General features: G+C 52.1%; 1 protein-coding gene across 7 annotated transcripts in view; it reads right to left on the bottom strand.

Moving 5' to 3' along the window:
* Window positions 1–5,343: 5,343 nt before the first annotated feature.
* Window positions 5,344–25,173, bottom strand: part of SIPA1L2 (signal induced proliferation associated 1 like 2) — a 129,801-nt gene continuing 109,971 nt past the window's right edge. For 3 of the 7 annotated variants that reach the window (XM_087828894.1, XM_016196001.2, XM_087828895.1), the window contains exons 18-21: window positions 19,333–19,464; window positions 9,176–9,229; window positions 8,541–8,664; window positions 7,303–7,685 (exon numbers count right to left, since the gene is read on the bottom strand). In XM_087828894.1, the coding sequence (XP_087685020.1) occupies window positions 7,310–7,685; window positions 8,541–8,664; window positions 9,176–9,229; window positions 19,333–19,464 (686 nt within the window). In that variant the 3' untranslated portion in view covers window positions 7,303–7,309. Of the gene's footprint in view, window positions 6,564–7,302; window positions 7,686–8,540; window positions 8,665–9,175; window positions 9,230–19,332; window positions 19,465–25,173 lie in introns of those variants that run through there. The other 4 variants (XM_087828897.1, XM_087828898.1, XM_087828899.1 and 1 more) reach the window with 3 other exon arrangements.

Raw genomic sequence — 25,173 nt, 5'->3', positions numbered from 1 at the left:
GCTTTATGGTTTCCCGCTTTTAAAACTTGCTTCTAGTTTTATAGCATCACCTTTTATATTTAGGTATTTAATGAACCCGGAGGGATTTTATAACTTGTGTGAAACACTGAAGTGTCTTCCTACAAATCTACAACTTTATACACGGATAGAAAAGTGGGATGAACATCAAGGGCCTGACGGCACAGGGTCTGGGGCTCACTGTGGCAGCCGGGACCTGGGCAGGCGGGCGGTCCAGCCGCCCCGTACAGCTGAGAAGTGCTACATAGAGGTTGCCGTCTATCCTCAGTTTCTTTTGTGACAAGCTCATTGTCCCTTTGGCTGAGATTCTGTGGCCTTTGATGTGATGCCAAGGGTGTGAAAGGCCTGCTCATGCCCTCTCCACACATGCATATGCGCCCACACCCACACACTACACATGAGCACACACATACCCCCAAAGCACATACATACATGCATGCCCACCACGTACACTCCTACACACATGCACCTACACATTACACACAAGGCACCCCCACATGCACACACACATGTATACATGCACAAGCACATACCACCCCATGCACACAGCCCTACACACATGCACATACATACACGCTCACACCCACACTGCCCCACACACTGTGCACACACATGCACATACACATGCAAAGCAGTTATGTTACGATGGGGTGCGATCCATTCTTGCCAGTGTGGTGTTGACGCTCTAGAGCTGTACCCGAGAACCCCCTCCATTGATTATCCGGGTTCCTAGATTCTACCGAGAAAAACGTCCTGAAATGAGACTTTATTCCTTCTAGGGTTTTCTGATACTGGACAGTAAGTTCTAGGCCCAACTGTCACCCTGAGAAAGCCTGTGGCCACCTGGCTCCTCCAGCTACCAGCCAGGTGGGAAGCGGGCAGAGAGCGTCTGTGACCAGCTCTGTCCTCCTCCGTCCAGGCGGGCTCTGCCCTGACCTCGGCACGCACAGGCCCCCGGAGGACAGTGGGGATATGAAACGTGGTGGGGTTATATGTCCGCCCGGGCAGCTATTTAAGGTAACTTACCTCTTAGCGCCAGGCCTGATGCACACCCAGGGTCGTGGTGCCAGCCAAGACCACGTGACCCCTCGGCCCACTTGCTCCCCCTGGCAGGGCGGGCGAGCTGGCGGGAAGCGGCTTTTGGAGGAGCACGTGGGAAAGCTCTCCCCCCATCCCTGCGACACTCGGCACGGGGACATCCCAGCTCCAAGTAGCAAGCGTGGCCTAGCAGAGCCCACAGGCTCTATGGAAACAGACGACTTAACTAGCCTTTTTGAACACTGCTAATGGCGCCGCTTAACTGTGACCTTCCCAGGAGGGTCAGGACTCAACATCAAGTCCCAAGAGGCCCTACAGGCGAGTGGGGCGGGGGTCCTGACCCAGCGTCCTGCCCTCTGTGAAGAACAGAGGCCGGGGCACTGCCAGGGCCTCCGCCTGGCGCAGGGCGAGGGGGGCCTGGGCCCTGCTGCACCGCGCCCGTGCCCGCGCACGCACAGGCGGTGCTCACGCTCAGGTGGAAGGCCCCGCGGGAGCCGGGCTGGGAGCAGGCCCACGGGCTGGAGCCTGGGATTTCAGAAAGTATTGAAATAGTAAGGTTTCCCCAATAATTCCTCATCCTGAAGGCCCCCCAGTGCCGTCTTATTTTCGCTTCTCAGTCTCGATCGTCCTCACTCGGCCGAGATGAATTAGATCTTTGAGCACATCGACGAACCCTCGCCCAGAGCGCACACGGCGCCCTAAAGTTGCAAACACACTTCCTTCCCATGGGGCCCGAGTGACCCTATCGCAGGCTGTGCACCGACGTGGGCCGCCCGAGCCCGGCCCTCGGCCTGCCTGAGGCCCGTCTTCTGTTCTGTAAAGTGACGGGGTGGGTCCGTCCTGCTCGGGGCTGCGCCTCCCGTCCAGCGGCACCAGGGCCTTCCCATCGTGGCCTTTTTCTCCCCTCGGGCGTTTTCGTGCCCACGGCTTCCAGGTTCCCAGGCCTCCGGCACCGACGCTGCTCACCGCCCCTCCCTGCCCTGCGGCCCGGCGCCCGGGCTCTCAGCGCGTCCAGCCTCTCCCTCCTCCCAGCTGCCGCTCTGCGGAGCTGTGCAAACTTCGGGCCGAGCAAACATTTCGGAACCTTCCTCCTACTCTCCGCATTAATTACCAAATCAATCACTCTTCAGAGAGAGGCCTCTTTCCCGTCGCCTCTGCTGCGGCCTCCCGAGCAAAGCTTCTCGGGCCGGCGCCTCTTCTCTCTGAACCCACGGCGATCGATCAAAGTCTGGCTGCTCTTTAGCTTCCAAAGGGCACTTCGGCACGTTTGATATTTTCCTGTACTTGTTCCAACGCGTCTCTTTTTGGCGAGATTAAGCTTCCTGGCTTCTCTGTGCTGATCCGGTCCCCACAAGCTCACTCATTCAGGTCCCCATCCCTACGCTTTTAAAAAAATTATTCATTTTCAACTGTGGTGAAATACATATAAAATATCGTACCCGACTTTAAGTGCATAGCTCTGTGGCACTAAGTACATCCAAATGTGAGCAACCATCGGCATCACCGACCACAGAGCCGTTTCACCTTCCCGAAGTACAGCCGCCGCTCATCCCTCACCCCACCCCAGCCCTTGGCAACGACGGTCCTGTCTCCATGAACTTGGCAACTCTGGGGACCAGGTGTGAAAGGAACCACGCAGTATTTTCCCTTTTGTGACGGGCTTACTTCACCCAGAACGGAGTCCTCAGGTCTCACCGATGTTGTAGGCCGCGTCTCTTCGCTTTTAAGGCTGCATAAATTCCAAGGCATGGATAGACCCATTTTGTCCATCTGTTCATCCATCCGTGGTCACCTGGGCTGCTTCCCCCTTCTGGCTACTGTGAATCACGCTGCTGTGCAGGCAGGTGTACAAATAGGAGACCCTGATTTCAATTATTTTGGGAAAAGACCAGACATGGAACTGCTGGGTCATATGGTAATTCCATGTTTAATTTCCTTGAGGACCTGCCATTTACTGTTTTCCACACTGGCCGCACCATTTTATATTCCCATCGACAACGCACGAGAGCTCCGATTTCTTCGAGTCCTCACCAGCACTTGTCCCGTCTCAGTCGTTTTCATTCGTAAAGCCTGCACACGCCACCATAAGGCGCACCCGGGCGGGAGCAAAGCCGGGCAAGGTGACGGCTCAGAGACGACCGAAGGCGACAGCTGTCCACAGGAGCCAAGGGTATTGCAGGAGGGCCGCGTAAGTCAAAATTTTCAAGCAAGAATATCGAACATGGTCATATATACGGGCAAATACTTTGTAAATAAAATGTGCATCTGTGAGTTCAGTGCTCACATCCATTAATATACCGTATCTAGAGGGCAGAACCAAGTTCATGTTGGTTCTTGGGGCAAATGAAGGTAGGACCCTTGCAGACATCTTTCCATCCATGGCTACGTTACTGGATAATTTTAAACACAATCTCACCTTTGGAAATCACTGTCCCTGGAGGGAATTCTCTTCATACAGACAATGAAACAGTAATAACCGGGGAAGCCAAGGTTGGTTCAATTTTACATTTCAGGGCAAATCACTTAAGTGGACTGTCTTCCGTTTCTACTTTTATATTGGGGGGTGGTCAGCAATGCTGGTGGGTGGCCCGCGAGCCAAGAATAGCTCTTCCAGGCTTAAAGGTAGTAAATCAGAATTTAAAAATACGCAGCAGAGACAGTATGTGAGGCCAAAGCCTAAAACATTTACTGCGCCCTCTATAGAGGAGTTTGCAGACGCTGGGCCTCTCTGGCTGTTTCTCCTTCTGAGTCAGAACAGTCCTTTAATTAAAAAAAATTTTAAATGTATATTTTTTATTGATTTCAGAGACAGGAAGGGAGAGGGAGAGAAACATCAATGATGAGAGTCACTGATGGGCTGCCTCCTGCATGCCCCCCGCTGGGGACACAGCCCGCAACCCAGCCATGTGCCCTGACTGGGAAACGAACCCCAATCGCCTGGATCCTAGGTCGATGCTCAGCCGCTGAGCCACACCGGCTGGTCAGATCATGCAGCCTCCCTGCTTTAGCAGCTTCCCTTTGACTTTAAATGAAATCCAGGCCGCACCGCGGCCTCGGGTCTCTCATGACCTGGCTATTACCTGTCTCTTCCAACCATCTCCCGACGCCACTTGCCCCATCACCAGACAAACTGCCTTTCTACAGCCTCGGGCTCTGCCCTCCAGGCGCTTCTGCCTGGGACATCCTTCCCCAGCTGCCCAGGGCCGCTCTTTCCCCAGGTCAGGTCTCTGGCCCTCAGAGGTCTCCCGAGCACGGTCTCGCCTCAGTTACCATCCTCCGAGGGAACGAGCACAGCAGCTGTCCCCCGGGGGTGCTCCGTAGGTATCAGCAGGCTCAGGACAGGCCCCAGCACGTAGTGACTACTGGACACTGTCACTGTTATGTAACTATGTGAGGGAGCCTATCCCGGGCCCTGCGTTTGTCTTTCACATACTGACATAACCTGCCTGTCGCCCCACCTTAGACTGTGGGCCCCATGAAGCCAGGCCCGGCTGGTCTTCGTCACCGGTGGCTCTTCTGCTCTGAGCGCAGGCCTGGCGGACAGTGACAAGAAGGCGAGGGGAGGGAGAGAGCCACCGGCCCAATCCGCCCTGCTCCCTGAGAAACCGCATTCACTGCGTGCATTTAGGGGGTGCGCCTGGATTTCCCCAGGGCACCTTGTGAAGCCTCGTGCTGCGCCTCCTGTGGGAACGTTCGGGTATTTTTCAGCACCCCTCTCGTGGGGAGCCCGCGCGAGGAATCCCTTCTAGTGTAAACTCTAGGAATCACTTTGATTTCTCGAATTCTTGACATGAACTCTGCACCTTGTCCTGGTTCCCTTCCCATGGTGGCCCGAGCCCCACGACTCCCGTCTTACATTTGATTCAAAGTTACACTTTATCTTTCCTGGTGATTTTTCAAATCCCTAAAATTTTATTGTATGTATTTTCTTGTGACACCAAACTCTTCGTTGAATAAGATTCTAACTATAAATCGAAAGGCAACCATATTAGGTTGCCTAGATCACTCACCCTGAGCCTCAGTTTACCAAGCTGTAAAGTGGGTCTCCCACACTACCTCGTAAGGACACTGCTAGGATTGAACGAGATGGATGGAGGTGCAGGGAACAGTACCGGGAGCAGCTACTAACAAGTACCAGCCACGATCTACCTTAAGTCAGTTTGGGATTGTGCAGGCGGCCGCGCAGTCTTCAACGAAGATCCCAAATGACCCAAAATAAATTCACGCCCACTCGCGTCGTCGACGTATTGGATCACAAAATCGACATCCACCTGACAACACCGTTACTTATGTGGACTCTTTTAGACATTTATTAAAAAAGCAAAATGTACGTTCATCTCAAAAGGAACAGTTAAAAATGGTAAAGCCATACAAAGAACGTGTCTAGCAGCATCCAGGTGTTAGACTCGGCCCCGCGTCGCCGTCCAGCCCGGCAAGCCCAGTCTCCCGAGCTCGCTGCCACCCACACCGCCCTCGTCAGGGTGCAGGCCACACCGTGTTTATAAAATTAACAATTTAGGGTTAAATAAGCTTAAATAGGGGTGTTAAATACAGGACACTTCTTCAAAGCCTCTGTACAAAGATAGTTTGGCGCTGTCCACGTGGCTGCTGGCGCAGCACACGCGGCTCAGCAAGTGCGCAGGTTCCTTAGTCTCGTCTCTATCAGCCTTAACTATACAAAAGTGAGCTGGGACCGAGTGACTACGGGCGAGCCATTTACAAGGCATAAGGATCTTTTTCTAAAAAACCAGAACACTGTTAACATCCAGGCACCGTTTGCTCCTGCAAATAAATAAGCCTCTAAGTAACTGCATGGAACTAGAGCTAAGCATCAGACCCGCCAGGGCGTTACCTTCCCGACGCGGCTCCTCCGAGCCTCCTCACGTAGGCCCGTCTTATTGCTATGATAACGTGGCTGCGGAGAGAAAACTACTGTACATCCAAAAAAATAGAGCACCTTTACATTAAAGTATATGTCTGATTATTTGTTTCGTGTTTATTTTACAATACTAAAGCCCAAACTATGGCAGATTCTTTACCATCTCTAGCAGGTCACCTGATACATAGGAAATAACACCCTTCACGCCAGACCACTGCTCAGTAGCGTCTAAAAGAAAAGTTCTCAACTGATACCAGGGTTACATTCATCTCGACACGGGGGTACATTCATCTTCACGCTGGTGTCCCCGCTCACGATGGCCACGGAGAAAGTGTGCGGTCCCCTCCTGCTGGGTGCGTGGGACCGGACGGGGCAGACAGTGGAGACGTCACGGCTGGTAGAAAGCAGGGCTAACACACCACGTCTGCGACGTCCAGGGGCCCTAGGCATTGCCCAGCGGCCCCTGACGGGGATGGACTGGCTACGACTTTTTGTCAATGGTGCTGAAGAACCACTCTGTGAACTTGCGCAGCTGGGCGGTGGCCGTCTGGGACTCCTCCTGCAGCCTCCTGTTGTCCTGGCGCAGGTGCCGCACCTCCGCCTGCAGCACGGCCTTGTCCTGCTTCTCCTGTGGGAGAGGGAACGCGTCACGCCACTGTTACCGCACGTCCGCGCTCTCCGGAGCTGCAGCACCAGGGTCCTGCCCCTTGCTTTTCACTCAGTTACTTGCTTTCTGAGGGGAGACGGGGTTTGAGCTCCTCAGGGGTGACTTGCCTGCTCCTATTTTTGCCCCAAATGAAGGGGATGGGTGAACACATCCTGCTGCTCCTCCCACTCTGCTCCCAACTGGAGTCAGGGCAGCTCACAGTTTATACTCCCCGCTACCCGGGGAGGCCAGTTAGGGGTCCCAGCAATGCCCCTGGACGGGTGCTCAGCTGAGTGCACTTTCTCACTGCACCAAGGCTGGCAGCAACGCAGCTGCTGGTCCCAGACAGCTTTACAATCAAGCAAGCACTCAGGCCCTTCCCTCCAGCTTTCCTGTTAAGTACATTCCCAGAGCGACCTCAGAGGCTGCGATTAAAAACTATGTGGGAACGACTGAGGGTTTTCAGGAGAATCACACCTGGAGTTTCCAATGCAGTGACAAAGATGCACAATGCAAGTTTCAGCGTCCGAATACAGAAAGGGGTGTCTTGCCCCAAACAGAGAGACGTGCCTGTCAGATTTTAACAGCTGGGTGTGTTTTTAATGCAGTCTAACTGGACCACTAAATCAGCAGCCACCGCGGCAGCCTGTGTGGACAGTGGTGTTGGGGAGACCAGGCTTTCTGGCCACAAGAACTCCTCTTAGCTCAGCTCACAGTAGTGGGTGCGACTAACTTACTGAGCAGAAACCTCCTAGCCCGCTGCGTGTCTGCTCCGAGTCTGGCGGCCCAGAGGGCTCACCCTCACTCAGTCCCGCCCACTGCAGTTCTCCTGTCCCCCTGTTAACATGCATTAGCTGTAAACCAGAGAACAGGAGAGCCCAGGAGTCTCTGCTTCCACGACTGCTGAGTTCAGATGACGGTGCCATCTTCCCCGAGTCCCTCATCTTTATTAGCAGTGAGAGGGGTGGTTGTGTACGGGAAAGAGTTCTGATTACGGACTTGTGATGAATCGATGGCCTTACCTTGCGAAGGTCGGTCTGCAGCTGCCGCAGAATCAGCTCCAGCTGGTTGACTTTGCCAGTCAGCGTCGACGGGGTCCGCTCCCTGGCAAAGCAGGACAGAGTGAGACCCAGCACCGAAGTCCAGGCACTCACTCAGCATTTCTGTCCATAAAGCTCCCTCTAAAGTCATCTCACTTGCGCGAAGCCCAGAAATGATATAAGGACATAAATGACACTGCATCAGATCTGGAGAGTGGACGTATCGCTGCTCGGGGCGGAAAGCTCCCCCCTCCCCATCTCTACTACCTGAATGGGTTTCAGAATCTCTAGGAATTTATGTTGGTAAGAAAACAAAAGACAGATTATCTCAGTGAATGTAGTAGAGACTGTGCGGACCTGAAGGAAGTCCTGGGAACCAAACGCAGACTCAGTTTCCCCATCTCCCTTCGTCACGACCAAGATGAAGGTGCAAGTTAATCGTGACCCAAGTGCATATAAAGTTGGAATTAGGGGTGGACGACACAGGTAAAGAATAGAGTCCAGGGGCAATAAGCACATCAAGCACTCGGGGAGGAGATGATTCATTCTTGACACTTTAGTGTAAGGTGTGAGGCTGGGGCAAGAAGGGTCTGGGAGGAAGTATGTCCCTGGCAAGTCAGCACGCTCAGCCTGGCAGGCGGGGGCTCGTCAGGGAGGTGTCCGTCTGGCGCTGTCACAGTAACTAGGTGGCAGAAGCCTGCCCGAGGCCCACACCCACCCTCTCTGTAGGGGAGCCTCACCGTGGGCAAGGGCTGCACACCCTGGTGGACAGGCCCCGCCCACGGAGCAGCGCAGGGCAGCCAGTCCCACTCCGCCCCTTCTCTGGGCTCTGAAGGATCAGGGGAGGCACCGGGGCAGTGGTTTCCTGCTGCCCATGAAATCACTGGGCTCGGAAGGCGGGACCCACAGGCCCACGTACCCAGCTGTGTCCATGAACTCCTTGCCGCTGGCTGGATCGACACACAGAGGCAGTTCCGGGCCCCCTTCCAGGCCCTGTGGGTGCTGCATGTCCGTCAGGGTGCAGAAGGAAGCCACTCTCTGGTCTGGGGGAGACAGACAGAAGGGAGGCTTAGGAACAGTTTCCAGGTGGTAGTTATTTGTGGAAGCAAATTTAGTAATTAAACAACCTCCCCTCACCATCAAATCAGTTAACAAAACAAAGAAAAGCAAACTCAGGCAGGCTGCCGACAACCAGAAAGCACTGCAACTGGCTGTTGCTGGCGTCACGGCTCATGCATATCACAGCCAGGTGACCAGCGGCCACCGGGCTTGCCGAGCCAACGTGCTTTCTGCCCTCCACGCCCCAACAGATGCCAAAGCAGCTGGTGGCACGTGGAAAACGGTGCTGGACGGTGACTGGGCTGATGCACAGGGCCCAGGAGACAACCTCTCCTCGAGCCCCAAACCCAGAGAGCACCCTGAGACGCAACGGCCAGGACACATCACCCCCGGGCGGCCCAACCCTCGAGCTTGAACCATGCAGACGTGCAGACACAGGAAACCGAAAGGAAAGGTTACAGACTACCAAGCGCCCGCGGCCAGCCCGACAGTCACCTAGATAGGATGCGTGGTGATAGAGCAGCGCGAGTTCCTCATCTGAGTCAAGACCTGAAATAAGATCCAGAATTTTCCCGTGAACAGGAATGTCTCTGGGCACCTGAGAGCCTTGGGCCCACATCAGGCTCAACGGGGCTGTGTGAAATACAGCTGTGTGCACCGGTGTGTGCGCGTGTGCATGTGCGTACACGCCTATGGCATGTGTACATGTTCTGCTACACCAGAAGTAGCCCGAGAGCCAGCATCACGCAGTGCCACCGACGTGGTCAGGTTATCCGCTCCACGTCGCGGAACCAGCTGGACGCTCGGCTCCGGGCGCAACGAAGATGAGCGGGGCACCAACACCCGTCAGGCTGCGTGGCCGTCGTGGGTTTGCTTAACTAACCCGCCCCATGAACGTACGGCAGTGGTGATGACAGATCAGCTACGTAATCACTAGAAACCCCACAGGAAGACCCGAGGGGCACAGAACTAAGCATGACCAGTGTGACCACCTGTCTTATTTGAGCACAGGGCCACTTCTGCTCTTGGCACCAGAAACGTCACAGTCAATGATGGGAGCGCTGGGCAGGAAGGGGAATAAATACAACAGCCTTCTAAACTGGCACCAGGCTGGCCCAGCTCTGGGGGCGGAACACGGGTCCAGAAACGCCGACTGGCACGCAGAAAAAGCCCCGCTTCTCCGCCAGGTGGGGGTGAGAGGGAGGGCCATTCATGCCCCCCCCCCCGGGGCTCTGTCCTTGGTGCTGAGCAGGCGGTGCCCCGACAGCTGGACTCGAGGGCCACGACAGGTGTATCATCACGGCGGCGTCTTTTTCACAGGATTTGATTAATGGCCGAGAAACTGCACTGAGGCCCCTGTCGGGGGGGCTCTGTCCTTAATTTATCCCACCGTCTCCTCTGGCTGCTGGGCGCGTTTCTGATGAGGCTGCCTGCTCGTGTGGTGTACGGGGGTCGCGCACTTCCCGTTGATCGGGAAGCACGGCGATGGCGGAGGCTGCCAGGAGCACCGGCGGGGGCCAGGGCTGCAACGGCACCGGCTGGAAGCGCAGCAGAGGGGGGCTCCCGGGCGCTGCGCGGAGAGCGGTGACGGACTGCACAGGTCACATCGCTTTCCCATGTCACACCTGGCACAGGCACGCAGGCTCCTTCAGCTAACACTGCCACAGGCTTTAAGGGTGTCCCCGCACTTCACATGGTGACAGACAGCCTGCAACTAGACATCCCTGGGCAGCCATGTTCCCAGATGGGTTTTGGCACAAGGCGAAATAATCTGTAATTGAATTAAGATTAACGGCGTAACTTGGGCACTGCCTACTTCTGCAGGGGCAGGAAGCGTGGGCTCCTGGCTGGGGGTGAGCAGCTCTGGGGAGGGGTGGGCAGGGTCTGGCTGCCAGGAGGCCAAGGCAACCCTCTGCTCTGCCATGGCCCCACACCTGGCAACACCTTACACTTCAACAAAAAAAATCAACGGCAGATAAAGTTTCATTCCACAGTGAATTTAACTACTGGGGAAAAAAAGAAATGTCAAAAGAAGATAAAGAGTGTTCTCACTTTTAAAAAGAGTTCCATCAACTGGTCCGTACTGTATGCAGCCCAGTGACAGTTCACTTAGCTTCTGTCCTTCTGATATATTTGAGTCTGATGACCCCGTCTAAGTACCTGAACAGAAGTGTCTTAGCTTACGCGATCTACTTTTACCTTAATTTATAAAATATCCACATATTTGACATAAACAGAACCTGCTACTGGCAGCCATTCAGACATCCCTTGGGGAGACGCAGAGTCCCACTGGTCAGCAGGCAAGAAGCCAAACACGGAGTTTTGCCAGTGATGTAATTTCACAAAGAGGATTTCACTTTGGGTGTGAAAAGCTTGGGAGGTTGAAATGCAAACAGAATGTGACTTGACTGGGAACAGGCACTAAAGGGCTCTGTAAAATCGCTCGTCTTAGCAGCAGCTTCCCGCAGAAGCTGTAACTCCCACAGCCTATTTCTGCGACATTGACTATTCAGTAACTTAAGTAATTACCGACATGGAACCAAATGGCAGACGAAACTGTAAGAAGAGAGAGGCGTGGGTGGGTGGAGTCACGCAAACAGTGAGCACAGCAAAGAGACAACCACCCACGCTCCACATACACGCTCCCATTCTTTCCTGGCGGAAGGCAGGCATGGCGCACATGGGAAACAATCAATCCTTTTAAGGAATTTTTAAAAAAACCTGTTTTAATGTCAGCTTCTTATTTGAGTACATTTAGCACTACAGAAGGATGCGCAGTCAACAGGCAATTCCCCATCATTTAGAGCTGAGGTGGTAAAGCAGCTGCCTGAAAATTTTTTCCCACGACCCAGATGGACTCTGGGGCACTGTTGGGGAGAGAGCACCGTGAGGCCGGGCTTGGACCAGGGGACCAGTGCTCCCACCACCCCAGGGCTGCAGGGCACTGTTGGAGAGGGAGCACCGTGAGGCCGGGCCTGGACCCAGGGGGCCAGTGCTCCCACCACCCCAGGGCTGCAGGGCACTGTCGGAGAGAGAGCACCATGAGGCCGGGCCTGGACCCAGGGGACCAGTGCTCCCACCACCCCAGGGCTGCAGGGCACTGTCGGAGAGAGAGCACCATGAGGCCGGGCCTGGACCCAGAGGACCGGTGCTCCCACCACCCCAGGGCTGCAGGGCACTGTCGGAGAGAGAGCACCATGAGGCCGGGCCTGGACCCAGGGGACCGGTGCTCCCACCACCCCAGGGCTGCAGGGCACTGTCGGAGAGAGAGCACCATGAGGCCGGGCTTGGACCAGGGGACCAGTGCTCCCACCACCCCAGTGCTGCAGGGCACTGTCGGAGAGGGAGCACCGTGAGGCTGGGCCTGGACCCAGGGGACTGGTGCTCCCACCACCCCAGGGCTGCAGGGCACTGTCGGAGAGAGAGCACCGTGAGGCCGGGCCTGAACCAGGGGACCAGTGCTCCCACCACCCCAGTGCTGCAGGGCACTGTCGGAGAGGGAGCACCGTGAGGCTGGGCCTGGACCCAGGGGACTGGTGCTCCCACCACCCCAGGGCTGCAGGGCACTGTTGGAGAGAGAGCACCGTGAGGCCGGGCCTGAACCAGGGGACCAGTGCTCCCACCACCCCAGGGCTGCAGGGCACTGTCGGAGAGAGAGCACCATGAGGCTGGGCCTGCACCAGGGGACCAGTGCTCCCACCACCCCAGGGCTGCAGGGCACTGTCGGAGAGGGAGCACCGTGAGGCCGGGCCTGGACCCACCGCACGAGCTCTCCGAGCAACCGTCTGCCCCGCGTGTGGATGGGAGCACAGTACTCCTGCCACACAGGACATGCCAGCATGAGGCTCCATTAAACTAAACCCATCTCACAAACAAAGTGGTTCTGACATGTCTTTGCCACAGCTACAAATTAAAGAAAAGCTGGGCTTTTAAATGCCTTTGGGAAATTGAAGGTTCTGATTCTGACACTTTATCAAATTGTAGAAAACTGACTGACTGCCCACCAGGAAAGAACACAAAGGCCACACTGCACTCTGAACAGAAAGTGCCGTGGCTGAGGCCTTCTGCAGCCGTCCATGGTCGTAGGAGAAGGGCCTAGAACGTGCCTCTGAGTGACAGACAAGGCAAGCTCTGGAATTAGCTCATTCAACACAGCCATTGAAACAACTTTCTTTTGAGATAATTTAAGTCAATTTACTGTATTAATTTTGCATTTTTCATCTATGTAGGCATCTCGTTTTTCTTTCCTTTTCTATTTTTTTAAAATATATATTTTTTGACTTGAGAGAGAGGGAGGGAGAGGGAGAGAGAGAAACATTGAAGTGAGAGAGAAACATCGATCGGTTGCCCCGGAACCCAGGCATGTATCCTGGCTGGGAAGCAAACCGGCAACCTTCTGGTGCTCAGGACGACACTCAACCGCTGAGCCGCTCCTGCCGGGCTCCTTCTCTATTTTTAAACTAATTACTGCTGGAGATCTACAGTGTGTCACATTTTTATGCTTGCCCACACTTACACGGTGACTGTATCAGTAAGTAAATATCAGTAACTTTAACAACTTTATCAACCTTAAGCTGAAGCTTCAGAAATGGGAAAGTTCTCACCACATAAATTCATGCTTACTATGCTCTAAGACACCAAGGGCAAGCAGAACATAATAAATTAAAAGCATAAACGTCTACTTTCTCAGAAAATAACACTTATGTGGAATATTGGCTCCCGACGAATGCTGAGTGCACGCATCTGGGACACGCATACCCACACACCTGTGGGGGGTGGCGCTGGCCCACCACGGGCGGAGAGCTGATGCCAGGGCGGGGAGGGGGCTGACACAGAGCAGAGGGCAGGCCTCCCGTGCCCGCGGGACCCGAGACCTGGTCTCCGATCACGTTTGTAATTTCACCTTTTAAGCCTGTTTTCATTCCAAACAAAATCACCCCTTCCACAAACGCTCAGGAGCACACCGGCTGCCTATTTCTGATGGAAGTGAGGACCGCTTTAACCCTCCACTCCCTCCCCTGCTCCACGGTGGGCCCTGCGGCCTGTGTCCCGGCTGGGCGCGTTCCCCTGACCACACTTGCGGGTGGCGCCTAGTGCGCATATTACTCGGGACACCCGCACCTTATATCAGCCTACCTGACGAAAAGGAATGAGCTCTGCGAGGGTGACAGTGGCGATTGTCCTGTAGTACACGGACTGTCCGTTTTATTTAGTTCTGATGCTCAAAGGGTCACATCTCAGCCCCACCAAAGAACTGCAGGCGTTAAACCAGACCTGGACTGACTCGGCTAATCCTCCTGCCGCAGGAAGCAGGAGGCAGGAGGCAGGGGGCCGGAGGCAGGAGGCAGGGGGCAGGAGGCTCAGGGCCCACGGGGAGACCAAGGTGCACGGGGCTCACCTTCTCCCTCACCCCGGAAGGGCTCTTAACCTCTGACATTAGTTTGGTTGTCTATCCACTTATTCATTACATTTTAATAATGCCGCATAGTATTTCTCTAATGGCAGTTTTATTTTTCTTCTTTTGCATAATTTCCAGTAAGCAAGTTTCCAGGAATTACTTAGGTTTCCAGTCAAAGGGTGGGTACAGTTTTTGGCTCTAGCCACACACTGTCACAGAACTTGAACAAAAACATGAATCACTGTATGGTCTTTATAATGATACCAGCTGCGTGTTCTTTGTAGCTTCCCAGAGCCGCTGAATCATCTTTCATATTCAAAAGGTGTGAGCTGGGAGCTCATTAGTGTGAAGCTTACGTGTGCGGCTGAGCGTTTTTCACGGACTGATCTACGGTGCAGTTCTTCTTTTGTGAACTGTCATCCACGTGCCTCCACCGCGGGTCTGTCAGGAGTCCGGTGCTGTTTGCTGGTTAAGTTCCTCCATTCACTTGCGACCGTCCGGTTTTACCCCTCGCACTTATTATAAATCTTTCCACATACTCCCACATTTCCCTTCTCATTTTAATGTTCTTTTTCAGGCTCATGAGAAATCTAAATGTTTAAACACTTTTACTTGGTCATGTAACACTCTGTGCGTTCTCTCATTACTCCGTAATTAAAGCGTTACCAGGAATCCAAAATGGTAATCTCCCCGTCTTTGCTTTCTCTGGGACTGACTCTTCCAAGTCCTGAATCCAAGTAGGGGACACACACTGCATCCCACTGAGCTCCTAAGTATATTCACATTTCGGTCTGGGCTCTTCATTTTTCTGCAAAAAGGCTTACTTACGTTTCTGAGTCATTACTATGCTGTTTTAATTATTATTGATTTATAATAGACATGTTTGTTGAACACTGTTCATCTATTTTCTCAATGGATGCGATTAAGTTCTTTAACGTATCCTTTAGAAATCTGACTGAAACTGTACTAAATCTATGAATTAATTCAGGAAGGACTGTCATCTTCACTAAGCTTTCTAGCCAAGCCTATCCTTACATACGTCAGGACTTCTCAGCTACTGAAGAACTTGTTCCTTGGATGGCTCAGTTCCCCAAGAATTCATACTTTGATCTTGCTGATGTACCTAAGGTGACCTTCACCACTGTTCAGGCGGAAGGCCGTCTTGAGAGATGGCTGAGGGCACATGCCACCCCCGGAATCCGGGCAGCCTTGTGACCTGCTTTGTCAAATGGCATGTGGTAGATGCAATGTTCAAGTTACCTCTTGAGCAGTGATGTAGCTTCTCTGCTTTTCAGTGATGTAGTTTCCTTTGTTCTCCTGATTCCTGAAGCCACACGTGAAGAGGCACAAGCAGCTGTCGGAGACAGGAACCAGCCAGACCCGCCATCCAGACAGACATTTGAGTGAAGTTGCTTTAATGCCTCCGTCCCAGCTGAGCTCCAGCTGCACGAGTGACCCTAGCTGATGCCACCAGGGGCAGGAGAACCACCCGGCAGAGCCTGCCCAACCCAGGCACCAGACTCAACAAACCGTTGCTGTTTTCAGCCAACAATTTGGAGGTGGTTTGTTATATGGAAATAAATGAAAAAAAATGAACAATGCCGTGATATGGTGCTTATAAAATTATAAAATACATTTAAAAATATCTAGTTACTTTATTTTATCATCTCTAATAATTTCCTTTTGATTTTTCCTATTTTCTAGATATAGAAGCATGTCCATAAATACTTATTTACCTCCAAAATACATCCCTTTTTTCTCTGCATTGCCTGCTAACATGTCAAGGATTCCAGTGCACAATGAAGGACATGGTCCCAAATGACATCTTTGCTTGGTTCTGGATCTGAGGGACATATTTATCCTACTTTCCTATGAACTATTATGCAACTATTAGGAACAGAGTAGTTTTCCTTTGTTAAGCTTTGAAGGTATCTCTCAGATCTTAATTTTTATTAGAAATAGGTTCTAGTTAAATAGGTACACCCTTTTTGTGAAATTGATATAACTTTTAATTACTCTACTACAACTTATAATTAAAAGTTTTTCTTTTATTAAAGCAGCTGAACTCTTGCCAATAACAATGAATAATCTTTTTAATTTACTACTGAATTTCATTTACGCTTTCTCACTGCGATATTAATGACCAACACTGTCTAGTGATTGTGTGTGTGAGTGTGATCAGAAAAGAATCCTATTATGCAACAAGGCTGCCTCTGAATTGAAAGAAAAATATATACAAGGGCATCATTATTCTTTGAAACTTTGAAAGCAATTAACTGTAAACTCGGTTTGAGGTGATATTTGGGATATAGGGATCTTCTTGGACAACTTTTTTCAAAGCATGGGCTTGGCCTCTGACTATTTCTTATGCTCTGCCGTCCCGCCCCTTCCTTGCAAGAAGTGTCCAGTTACCTTAATCATCAAATGTATTCCTGTATAGTTGTGCCTGACATTCCTTAATTTTTAAAATCTCTCTTATGCATTACTTTATACTAATTCCCTTTCTCATTTCTAATATTGTTCACTTGTACTTTTCATTTTTTGATCATTTATATTGCTTTATCATTATTCAAAGAAAATTGATCACTCATCATTTATATTTATAAATCGCACTATCGCTTCATTTGCATAAGTATGTCTGCGGCTTACCCGCCTCTGTACACTACCTGCTGTCTTCCAACAAGGCAGCTTGCACTCCCCAGGGTGTGGAGAACCCCACACATAATGGAGGTGTCTACTTATATATGGTCTGTGGGAGGCAGAGCCTGGTGATTAAATCGCTTTCACTAGCACATTAAAGACTAGTTCCTGAAAACCAGAGTCAGCCCCATCGAGCCCTCCTGAGCCACGGTCGAAGGCCAGTCCCAGCGCTCCCTGAGGACGGCAGTCTGCTGGTGAAAAGAATATGGAAGCTCAGGGTGAGCCATGCAAAATACAGGACCCCAGAGGTCAAAACCTGTGCTGAGCCGGGATAGCTCAAGGCTGCGGGGCACCCCGAAAGTTTAATACCTCCCACTCCTGTGACCAGCGCTTCTCATTTGTTATCTTGCCATGTGCTTGATAAATAAAGGTAAGACAGCCCTGGCTGCGTGGCTCAGCGTTAGAGCGTCAACCCCCACACCAAAGGGTGACGGGTTCGATTCCCAGTCAACTCTCACATATGAGAGTTGCAGGTTTAGTCCCCGGCCCTGGTTGGGGCGAGTGCAGGAGGGAACCAATCTATGTGTCTCTCTCACATTGATGTTTCTCTCCCTCTTTCTCTTTCCCCCTCCCTCCCACTCTCTCTAAAAACAAAAAAAAAAAATCAATGGAAAAAATATCCTCAGGCAAGGATTACCAACAAAAAATAATACAGATAAGAAAAATAAAATAAGCAGCCTTCCCTTGAGAAACTCACGTCCTAGTAATAAGAGACGACAGGTGATTAAAGCAGAATTCAGTGTGGTGAGTACTGTGCACGCATTTACGTGGCAGGGACACGGCGTGGGACAGAACAGATGTTCCGCTCTCCTCCTGGGGGCAGTGAGGACAGTGTGTGAAAGACATGCCAGAGAAAATGCTTCACCTGCTGCCTGGTGGCTTTGGACAGAGGTAAACGCAGCATTCCTGCCCTTTGGGGCTGGGTCGCACCCAGGCCAGTGTTGGACCCACGGAGTGAGGCCTGTACAGTTGATAAGCGACTTCGGGAACGTTAGAGGGGGAAGCTGGCTGCACAGCACCAGGGCGTCCCCGAGTTTGCACAGGGCGAAGTACCTTGTAAAGCAGTGACCCCAAAGGAGGCTCACTCCTTCCATCAAGGAGTGGGCAGACCCGTTCACTCTGCAGAAATGTCCCCCTGACAGAGCTCTCCTCTGCCTTTCCCGGAGCTGAATGTCCCTAGGGTCTGAATGAGCTGGAGAGTAGTTTTCACCCCCCCCACCCCCCCTCCAAGCTTAGGACCAGAGGCACAGATAGCGATGGATGAGTGCAAACCCACCGCAGGCCCCGCCAGCAGGGTAAGCGTGAGGGGGAGGGGCGGGTAACACAGCCTGAGGTCCACGTGCACCCATCCTTCCTGGGAAAGAATCTGATTTCCTTTCCTGAAGCCTGGGCATCACAGGGGAGGGGGCAGAGCTACCAGAGGCCGGAGAAGGTGGTCAAACTGTGGGGACCACTGCTCCCCGATGCACCGCAGGCTCTCTCCTGGGTCCCTGCTGAAATCGCCCCCCTGCTTGGTCAGTGCTACAGGCACCCACGGGCAGCAGTGCTGGACTTGGGAGGATTTAGCAGCAAGTGGCAAAGTCATCATCCCCGTCACGGTCGCCCCGCTCCCCACGTGAGGTGCTGGGGACACAAGAGGAGTGAGCGCCCTCCTTGCTGTCTGCCTTTATCTGTGAGCAGCTTCTACCTTCTAACATCCCCACAGCAAAGGTGGGGGACACGCGTGGTGGCTGAGAGGGCCCTCAGAGAGCAGCCGGCCCAGCCACCCTCACCGAATACAGGGTCCGAGGAGGGCACTGGGGCCCGGACCACGAGGTTGGCTGGGCCGAGCAGGTGAGGCCGGAAGCTGCGGTCACATCAGGCCACCAGACCCCAGCCTCAGTCGTCCTGCCGCACCTGGAGCTGAGTTTCGACCTCTGAAGGGCCTCTCCTCCTGTCACCTCACTTCGCTGGGAGGAAAGATATATTTTCACCTCATTTTGCTGGAGAAAAGATATTTTGCACCCTAAATATTCATCTCTATGTCTCAGATAAGCAAATGGAGGGCAAGCCCTAGCCAGTTTGGCTCAGTGGTTAGAGCGTTGGCCTGAGGACCAGGGCCTTGGGTTCAATTCCTGGTCAGGGGCACCTACCTGAGTTGCAGGTTTGATCCCCAGGCCCAGTTGGGGGCACATGCAGGAGGTGACCAATCGATGTATCTCTCTCACATCAATGTTTCTCTCTCTCTCTCCCTCCCTCCCTTCCACTCTCTCTGGAAAGCAATGGAAAAAAACATCCTCGGCTGAAGATTTAAAAAAAAAAGATGGAGGCTGAAGAGGAAAAGTAACCTGCCCATCCCAGCTGGTCCCTCACCTGGAATTCAGGTGCGGGATCCTCTGTGCATTTTAACAATGACCCAGGCTCTCTAAGGAAAGTGTCCTGAGTCACAGCTCAAGCCTTTCCTGCTCATTTCCACGCTCAAAGAGATGAAAGCACCCGAAACCTTAACCTGGAAAACCTGAGAACAGACCAAGGCCCCAAGCTGCTGCCCCACCCAGAGGCCGCGAGTCCTTACCTTCAAATGCCCGAGCGGCGTCCACTAGATGGGACCAGTCCAGCCCCGTGCCGGTGTCCGGGAGGGGCATCAGGCCAGGGTCCGCGCACTTGGACTTGTCCGATAAGGACCCGTCGGAGAACCAGAACTCATCTAAATGAAACAAAACCAGAGTCAGCCAGATTGCAGCGCGTCGAGGGGCCGAGGGAACTTCTCCTGCCCCTCTAACCCAAAGGAGAGACTACGGTGCAGTCACCCAAAAGACACAGCTGGAAAATCAGGGGTTTGCAAAAATGTCATGACCTCAAGACTCACTTAGAGGTCATCCAGCAGAGGCCCGGGTGCAGGGGGATTAGAACTGAGCTTTGCACAGATGGGTCCTCCCAGAAGTCTCTTCCAGGGCAGGCTTCCCTGGGGACCTCCATCCGAGCCTCACTACCAGGACCAATCCCTACTTTCTTCAGGGTCAATTCCCATTTGTTTTTTCAATGTTTTTATTGATTTAAGAGAGAGGAAGGGAGAGAGGGAGGGAGACAGAAACATCAACAATGAGAGTCATTGATCAGCCGCCTCCTGCATGCCCCTTATTGGGAATTGAGCCCACAACCTGGGCATGTGCCCTGACAGGAATCGAACTGTGACCTCCTGGATCATAGGTGGATGCTCAACCACTGAGCCACGCCAGCTGGGCATGACTTCCCGCTTTTAAAGAGTGTTGTGAGTTTTCATTGTACAGAGCATTTGGCACAATCTCTCTCTAACCAGAAGTTTAAAAAGTGTCCTGGAGAAGTTACCTCAGCTGATCACTGCAAATCGAGATGCCGAGAGTGTCGGCTATTTTAAAATGCAGGAAGACTAACAGTTTCCATGAGGAACAGGCGAGAAGGAGAGGGGACATTTTCATGCTGTGAAGTAATGAGATGGCTGGGTCACTGGTTAAACCAAAAACCTCTCCCATCCTGCACTGAATGTTCCCCAGACTGTTTCCCTTTCTGTCCAAATGGGCCTTTGACGTTTTGTCTTTAAACTATCACCACAGGCCTTAAGTGTTACGTCGCCAATACTAGCTATAGGGCTCGTGCATCTGGGGGTGCATTTTTTACAGGCTCCCGCCGGGCTTTCTTGAACGTGCCTTTCCCGAACCTGCCCAGGTTCCTGCAGCTGCGTGTGAACACATCTGACTAATTAGCACAATCAAAATAATGACCACCTGGCTGTGTGAGCCTGCAATTAAGTCAGGGACATAATTAACTAAATGCACCTGTAATTTCTGTTCCCACATCCTCTTGGGTCACCGTGGAAAGCTGGCATTGGGACTGAGAGCGTTTGCCACTGGCCTTGAAGGACACAGGCTGCACTGAGCGACCTCAGACAGCTGCAGCTCCCGTTTTTAACTCTGCAGGTTTAAGGTGGTGTCAGTCCACCTACCTAGTCCCACAGCCTCCATCCCAAGGGGAAGCCAGTAATGGATTTTTTGTCTGCACCATTCCTGCCGCTCCCTCCACAGGCTACACTCATCTTCATGGAAATATCATTCCCCCCTGTGTATGGGGTGGACTCTGTCCTGGCCGAGGGGTGAACGAGGGGTGCATGGAGGTGACAAAGCTTGAGGGACGCTGGGACAGAGGGACAGCTCAGTCTCCTCCCATCCTGATGGAGTCTCTGAAACCCGGGAGGACAGGCTGAGCAGAGGCTGGGCTGAGCACTCCCAGGTCCTGGTCTTTAACCAGAAGTTCAAGGTTCCACCCCCGGGCAGAAAGGTCAGGAAGCCCCGGGACTCTCACGTCTCTAACACGCTGGCTACTTTGCTCAAAGCAGGTTCTCTGCACTAAGTCAGAGAAATTACATAACCAGGTGGCAGCTCAGTCCCAGAGTCCCTCCTGTGGTGGAGTCTGCGGGCATGAATGGGGTGAGAGTATGGCCACGCTGTGGGGGTGCAGAGGCCGGGGAGGATGACCCGGAGTGCACTCCCCTCCCCCATCTCCATCACTGGAGACGGACGCACTGAAGCTGGGAAATTACTCAGGTGAGTATTTCTACCGAAAGTGCGCTGTCAGTCAGGTTTTGCTAAGAAATGCCAAGCTGAGGATTTCCTTTGCCTTTGAAAAGCAGTAATTCTTCACCTGAGCTTGTGGCACCTTATAGCCTAAGATCAGTCCTAAGGCAAGAGAATGCAGGACACAGGACCAACCCTGGTGGCCAGCACTGATTCAGAGGTGGGGTGTCAGGCTAATGTCCTTATACCCCCCACTCTCTCCTCTTGTCCTTCCTGCAACTATGTTCAAAGAGCCACATTCCCCAAACACCCACAGAGGACTGACAGTGGGGACTCAACGTCTTGGTTTAAAGATTCAACCTCAACTCTCCCTGAGCACCATGACTGCCATGATGGGTGGCTGTTTGTAACCGAGCCAAGGCACAAATCTAGACCTTGGCGGCCAGGAAGCTGATGCGAGTGGGTGGGTAGGTGGGTGGACCCTGCTCTCCACACCGCAGGGCAGGCCAGCCAGCTCTGAAGGTCTCCCCTTGTGGCCCTGGGTACAACTCACACAGAGACCACACGCAAAGTGGCCCTGATAGGTCTGGGATCTGGGAAGGTCTCAGGGTTTAAATGTCACAAGCTCTGGGCATCCTCCTAACCTCCAACTTTTATGCAGAGCCAGGAGTCAAGGAGGGAATACAGTCTGTGATATTTCTTCTTTACTCCCCAATTGTGACCAAGACTTTTGTGTTCAATTGATACCAAAGAACTGGTGAAGGTGATTCGCAGGAGATGCCACTCCTCTAGAGTTTATCTGGAGCGCTGTCCACTCACCGTCTATTTATGACACATTTATTAAGTGACTACTGTATGCCCAGTGACAGGTGCAGCAGGGGACAGACAGACAAAGCCCGTCCCTCCCGAAGCTCACATTACAAGTGACGGGAAAAGAGGCAATAAACACACAGACAGAACAGTGTCAAGTCTTTCAAAGAAGACAGAACAGGAGATGTGACTGGGGAGGCTGATGGCACATCTGGGGAAGGCTCGTCTGCAGGGGGTGACAGTTGCTGAGGAGGAGCAGCTTGGAGAAGAGCACAGGCTGGCAGAACAGCGCTGAGAACACACAGACTTAAATCCACCATCTTTCTAGAAGCAGGAGGAAGATCCTTGTGCCAGTGACAGTCACCTGCCTCTCTGAATCATCCAAATGAAAAGCCCCCCCCCCCCCCCGCCGGACAATCATATAATTAGGAAAAAAATTACTATCTCTTGCTGTTTTTTTGTCTGAGACTCCAAACCATCAAAAATCCTTTACAATCCTTTTAACTGGCATTAGGCATCACTAATGGTATCCCTGCCATCACCTAGGTAATGTTTACTGAGCATCTGCTACCTTCCAGGTACCACCAGGTACGGTGTTAGCACCAGGGACAGAATGACCACAGACACAGGTTCTCCCTGGAGGTGCCCAGTCAACAAGCAGGTGACCCCTGCTGGTGCTGGTGCTGGTCTGGGTTTGGACGAGGTCGGTGCAGGGAGCCACCCCCAGCGCATGGTGCTCACTGCGGCTGCTGTAACTGGATTGTTCCCTGAGTTTATAGATGGGGAAGTAAAGGTGCCACCTGTCTTAGGTATCAAAGCCTGTTACCTCCAACCCAGCTCTTCCAGGTCAGTGGTCAGTGGCTGGTGGTACCCCAGGAGCCCACAATGCTTTTTTGGCCAATTCAGAGAAGAAAGTGACTCGCAGAGTCTGAGAGTTGGCTAACGTCCAGCCCTGCTGCCTGGGCCCCTGCCCTCTGGCCCAGGACATTGATCCTGTGGCTTCCTGATTTATCTAAAACCTGACATCACAGTGACCACCTTTACTGAGTCTGACGTTACTGCTGTTATAAAAGCCAAGGAGGCTTCCGTCCCCGGCTGGTCACCTGCTCTTACCACACAGAGTCTACATCTGGGGTCTGCAGTGCCTTGTGTGGGTGCTGAATTCTAAGGAAAATACTAACTTCTTTCATTTATTCTGCAACAACTCTCCCCTGCTTTTAACTTCAAGGGCCTCCTGTGTGAGGTGCCTAAGTTTAAGCTATAGGAACTGGGAACACACACAGGGTAAGAATCTGTTTTTATTTTTTCAAACTTAAGATATCTCATTAGACTATCCTCACAGGAATATTTCCCCCATTCCTGGGAGAGTTCCGATCCCCATTCCATTAAAACAAAAATCAGGAATTCTCTTTAAACATGTTGTGAATGGAACCTGCCCAGGTCGGGGACTGAGTGAGGCCAGGTGCCCGGTGGTCAGAGGGAAAGGACACTTGGATGCTTTTCTGGCATCACTGGTTATCTGGCCTGTGAACCATGCATCCAAACGGCGACTCCCCTTTCCTTTTCTATCTGGGCCACTGAAGTTTTATCCTGAAATCCCCTAGTAGTGGAAGCAAAGGCCCCGAACGCCGGGCAGAACCATCTCAGGATTATTTTCGATTGCTCGTCCAGGTCTTACTTTCACGCCTCCAAGCTGAAGACGTGATCTGCTCGTTTCAGTGACTTCACAGGAAACACACGTGAATCACGACATGAATCACATCCCTAACACGCTGGCTGAGTATCTGTCTCCCAGGGTTAGGTCAAGATCTTGGTCTCCTGAGAGCAAAGATTCTGAGAGCAAAGGTTCAAATCTGGAGCATTTAGAAGCTGAAAATACCAGAAGCCTGGGACTGTGGTAATCACAGTGGAAGAGGCACAGCGGTGAGGCCTCCCGCTTCCACTGGGACAGACGGGCTCGCTCTCCTGTCCCTGCACGCTCCTCGCTCCAGCCTGGAGACGAGGTCTGAACGCGTCCCTGCCAGTGAAAGGTTCTCTCTGAAGAGTACATGCTTCCTGGGGATGCGCACATTTTAAAGTTGAAAAGAAAGGTCCCTGTGCCTCCTGAGCGTTTTGCCTAGTTTTGCTGTGTCGCCGCTCTTTAAACATCCGGTGCAAGAACATTCGACAGAACCAACCTGTGCTCCGAGTTTTAATGTACAGCGGAGACTCTGAGGGAGTAAGAGAAACAACCGGGCAACCTCAGAGGCTCCTGGTGTGTCTCCCAGACATCTGCTGGGCACTGGCACCTACATTTCAACTTTCTGGGTTCCAGTTTCAGGCTGTGAGCTACTCTCAGTGACAGCTTCTCACAGAGGCTCTGGTGAGTGACCACAAACCACGGGAAGCAAAGCACGACTAAGCTCTGTCCTGAGTTGACACAAAAGGGGACAGGGACCCAGGTGAGTGTGGGAGGCTGAGGTCCTTCCAAGGACAACGAGACCCTTGAGGCTTACAAAGGCTTTTAAGAGGACATTAAAATTACCTATTTATTAAAAAGGAAAAACATTTACATTAGGGGATTAGAATATGTCTGACTTGGTTATCAAGAAGTTTAAAGGTTTCTTCAATTTAGGCAAATGGACTCTTCCATAATAGGCAGGATATTATGTCACTTAAAGAAATAGATTAAGAATTTTATGCGACAAGATTAATTTCCAATTATGTTAAACACCAGAAACATCATTAGGACTTTTATTTCATTCAGCCGGGATGTCTATGTGCACTAAAAAGTTCAAACTCGTTTTAAAGATAATGCTTTCTATGATGAAATTAAAAAAAACCTGACAATGAATGCATTTCTGGTTAATTCCCCATTCTTGCCATGCAACAGAAATTAACTATAAAAAAAGGAAATGAAGCTAACGTAATAAAAACCGTTAAACAATGACATGTTAATGAGGAATTGAAGTTATGTAAAAATCAAAGAATTTAGGATTTTAAGGAATATCATTTAGGAAGTATCCAGTCAATCTATGAACAGTAAACTGGAGTAAAGCAGACAGAGAACCTAAGAG

This window comes from Miniopterus natalensis, chromosome 21, assembly GCF_054644295.1.
Source record: "Miniopterus natalensis isolate mMinNat1 chromosome 21, mMinNat1.hap1, whole genome shotgun sequence".
NCBI classification, from domain to species: domain Eukaryota; kingdom Metazoa; phylum Chordata; class Mammalia; order Chiroptera; family Miniopteridae; genus Miniopterus; species Miniopterus natalensis.
This window is presented reverse-complemented; position numbering and strand designations above follow the sequence as displayed.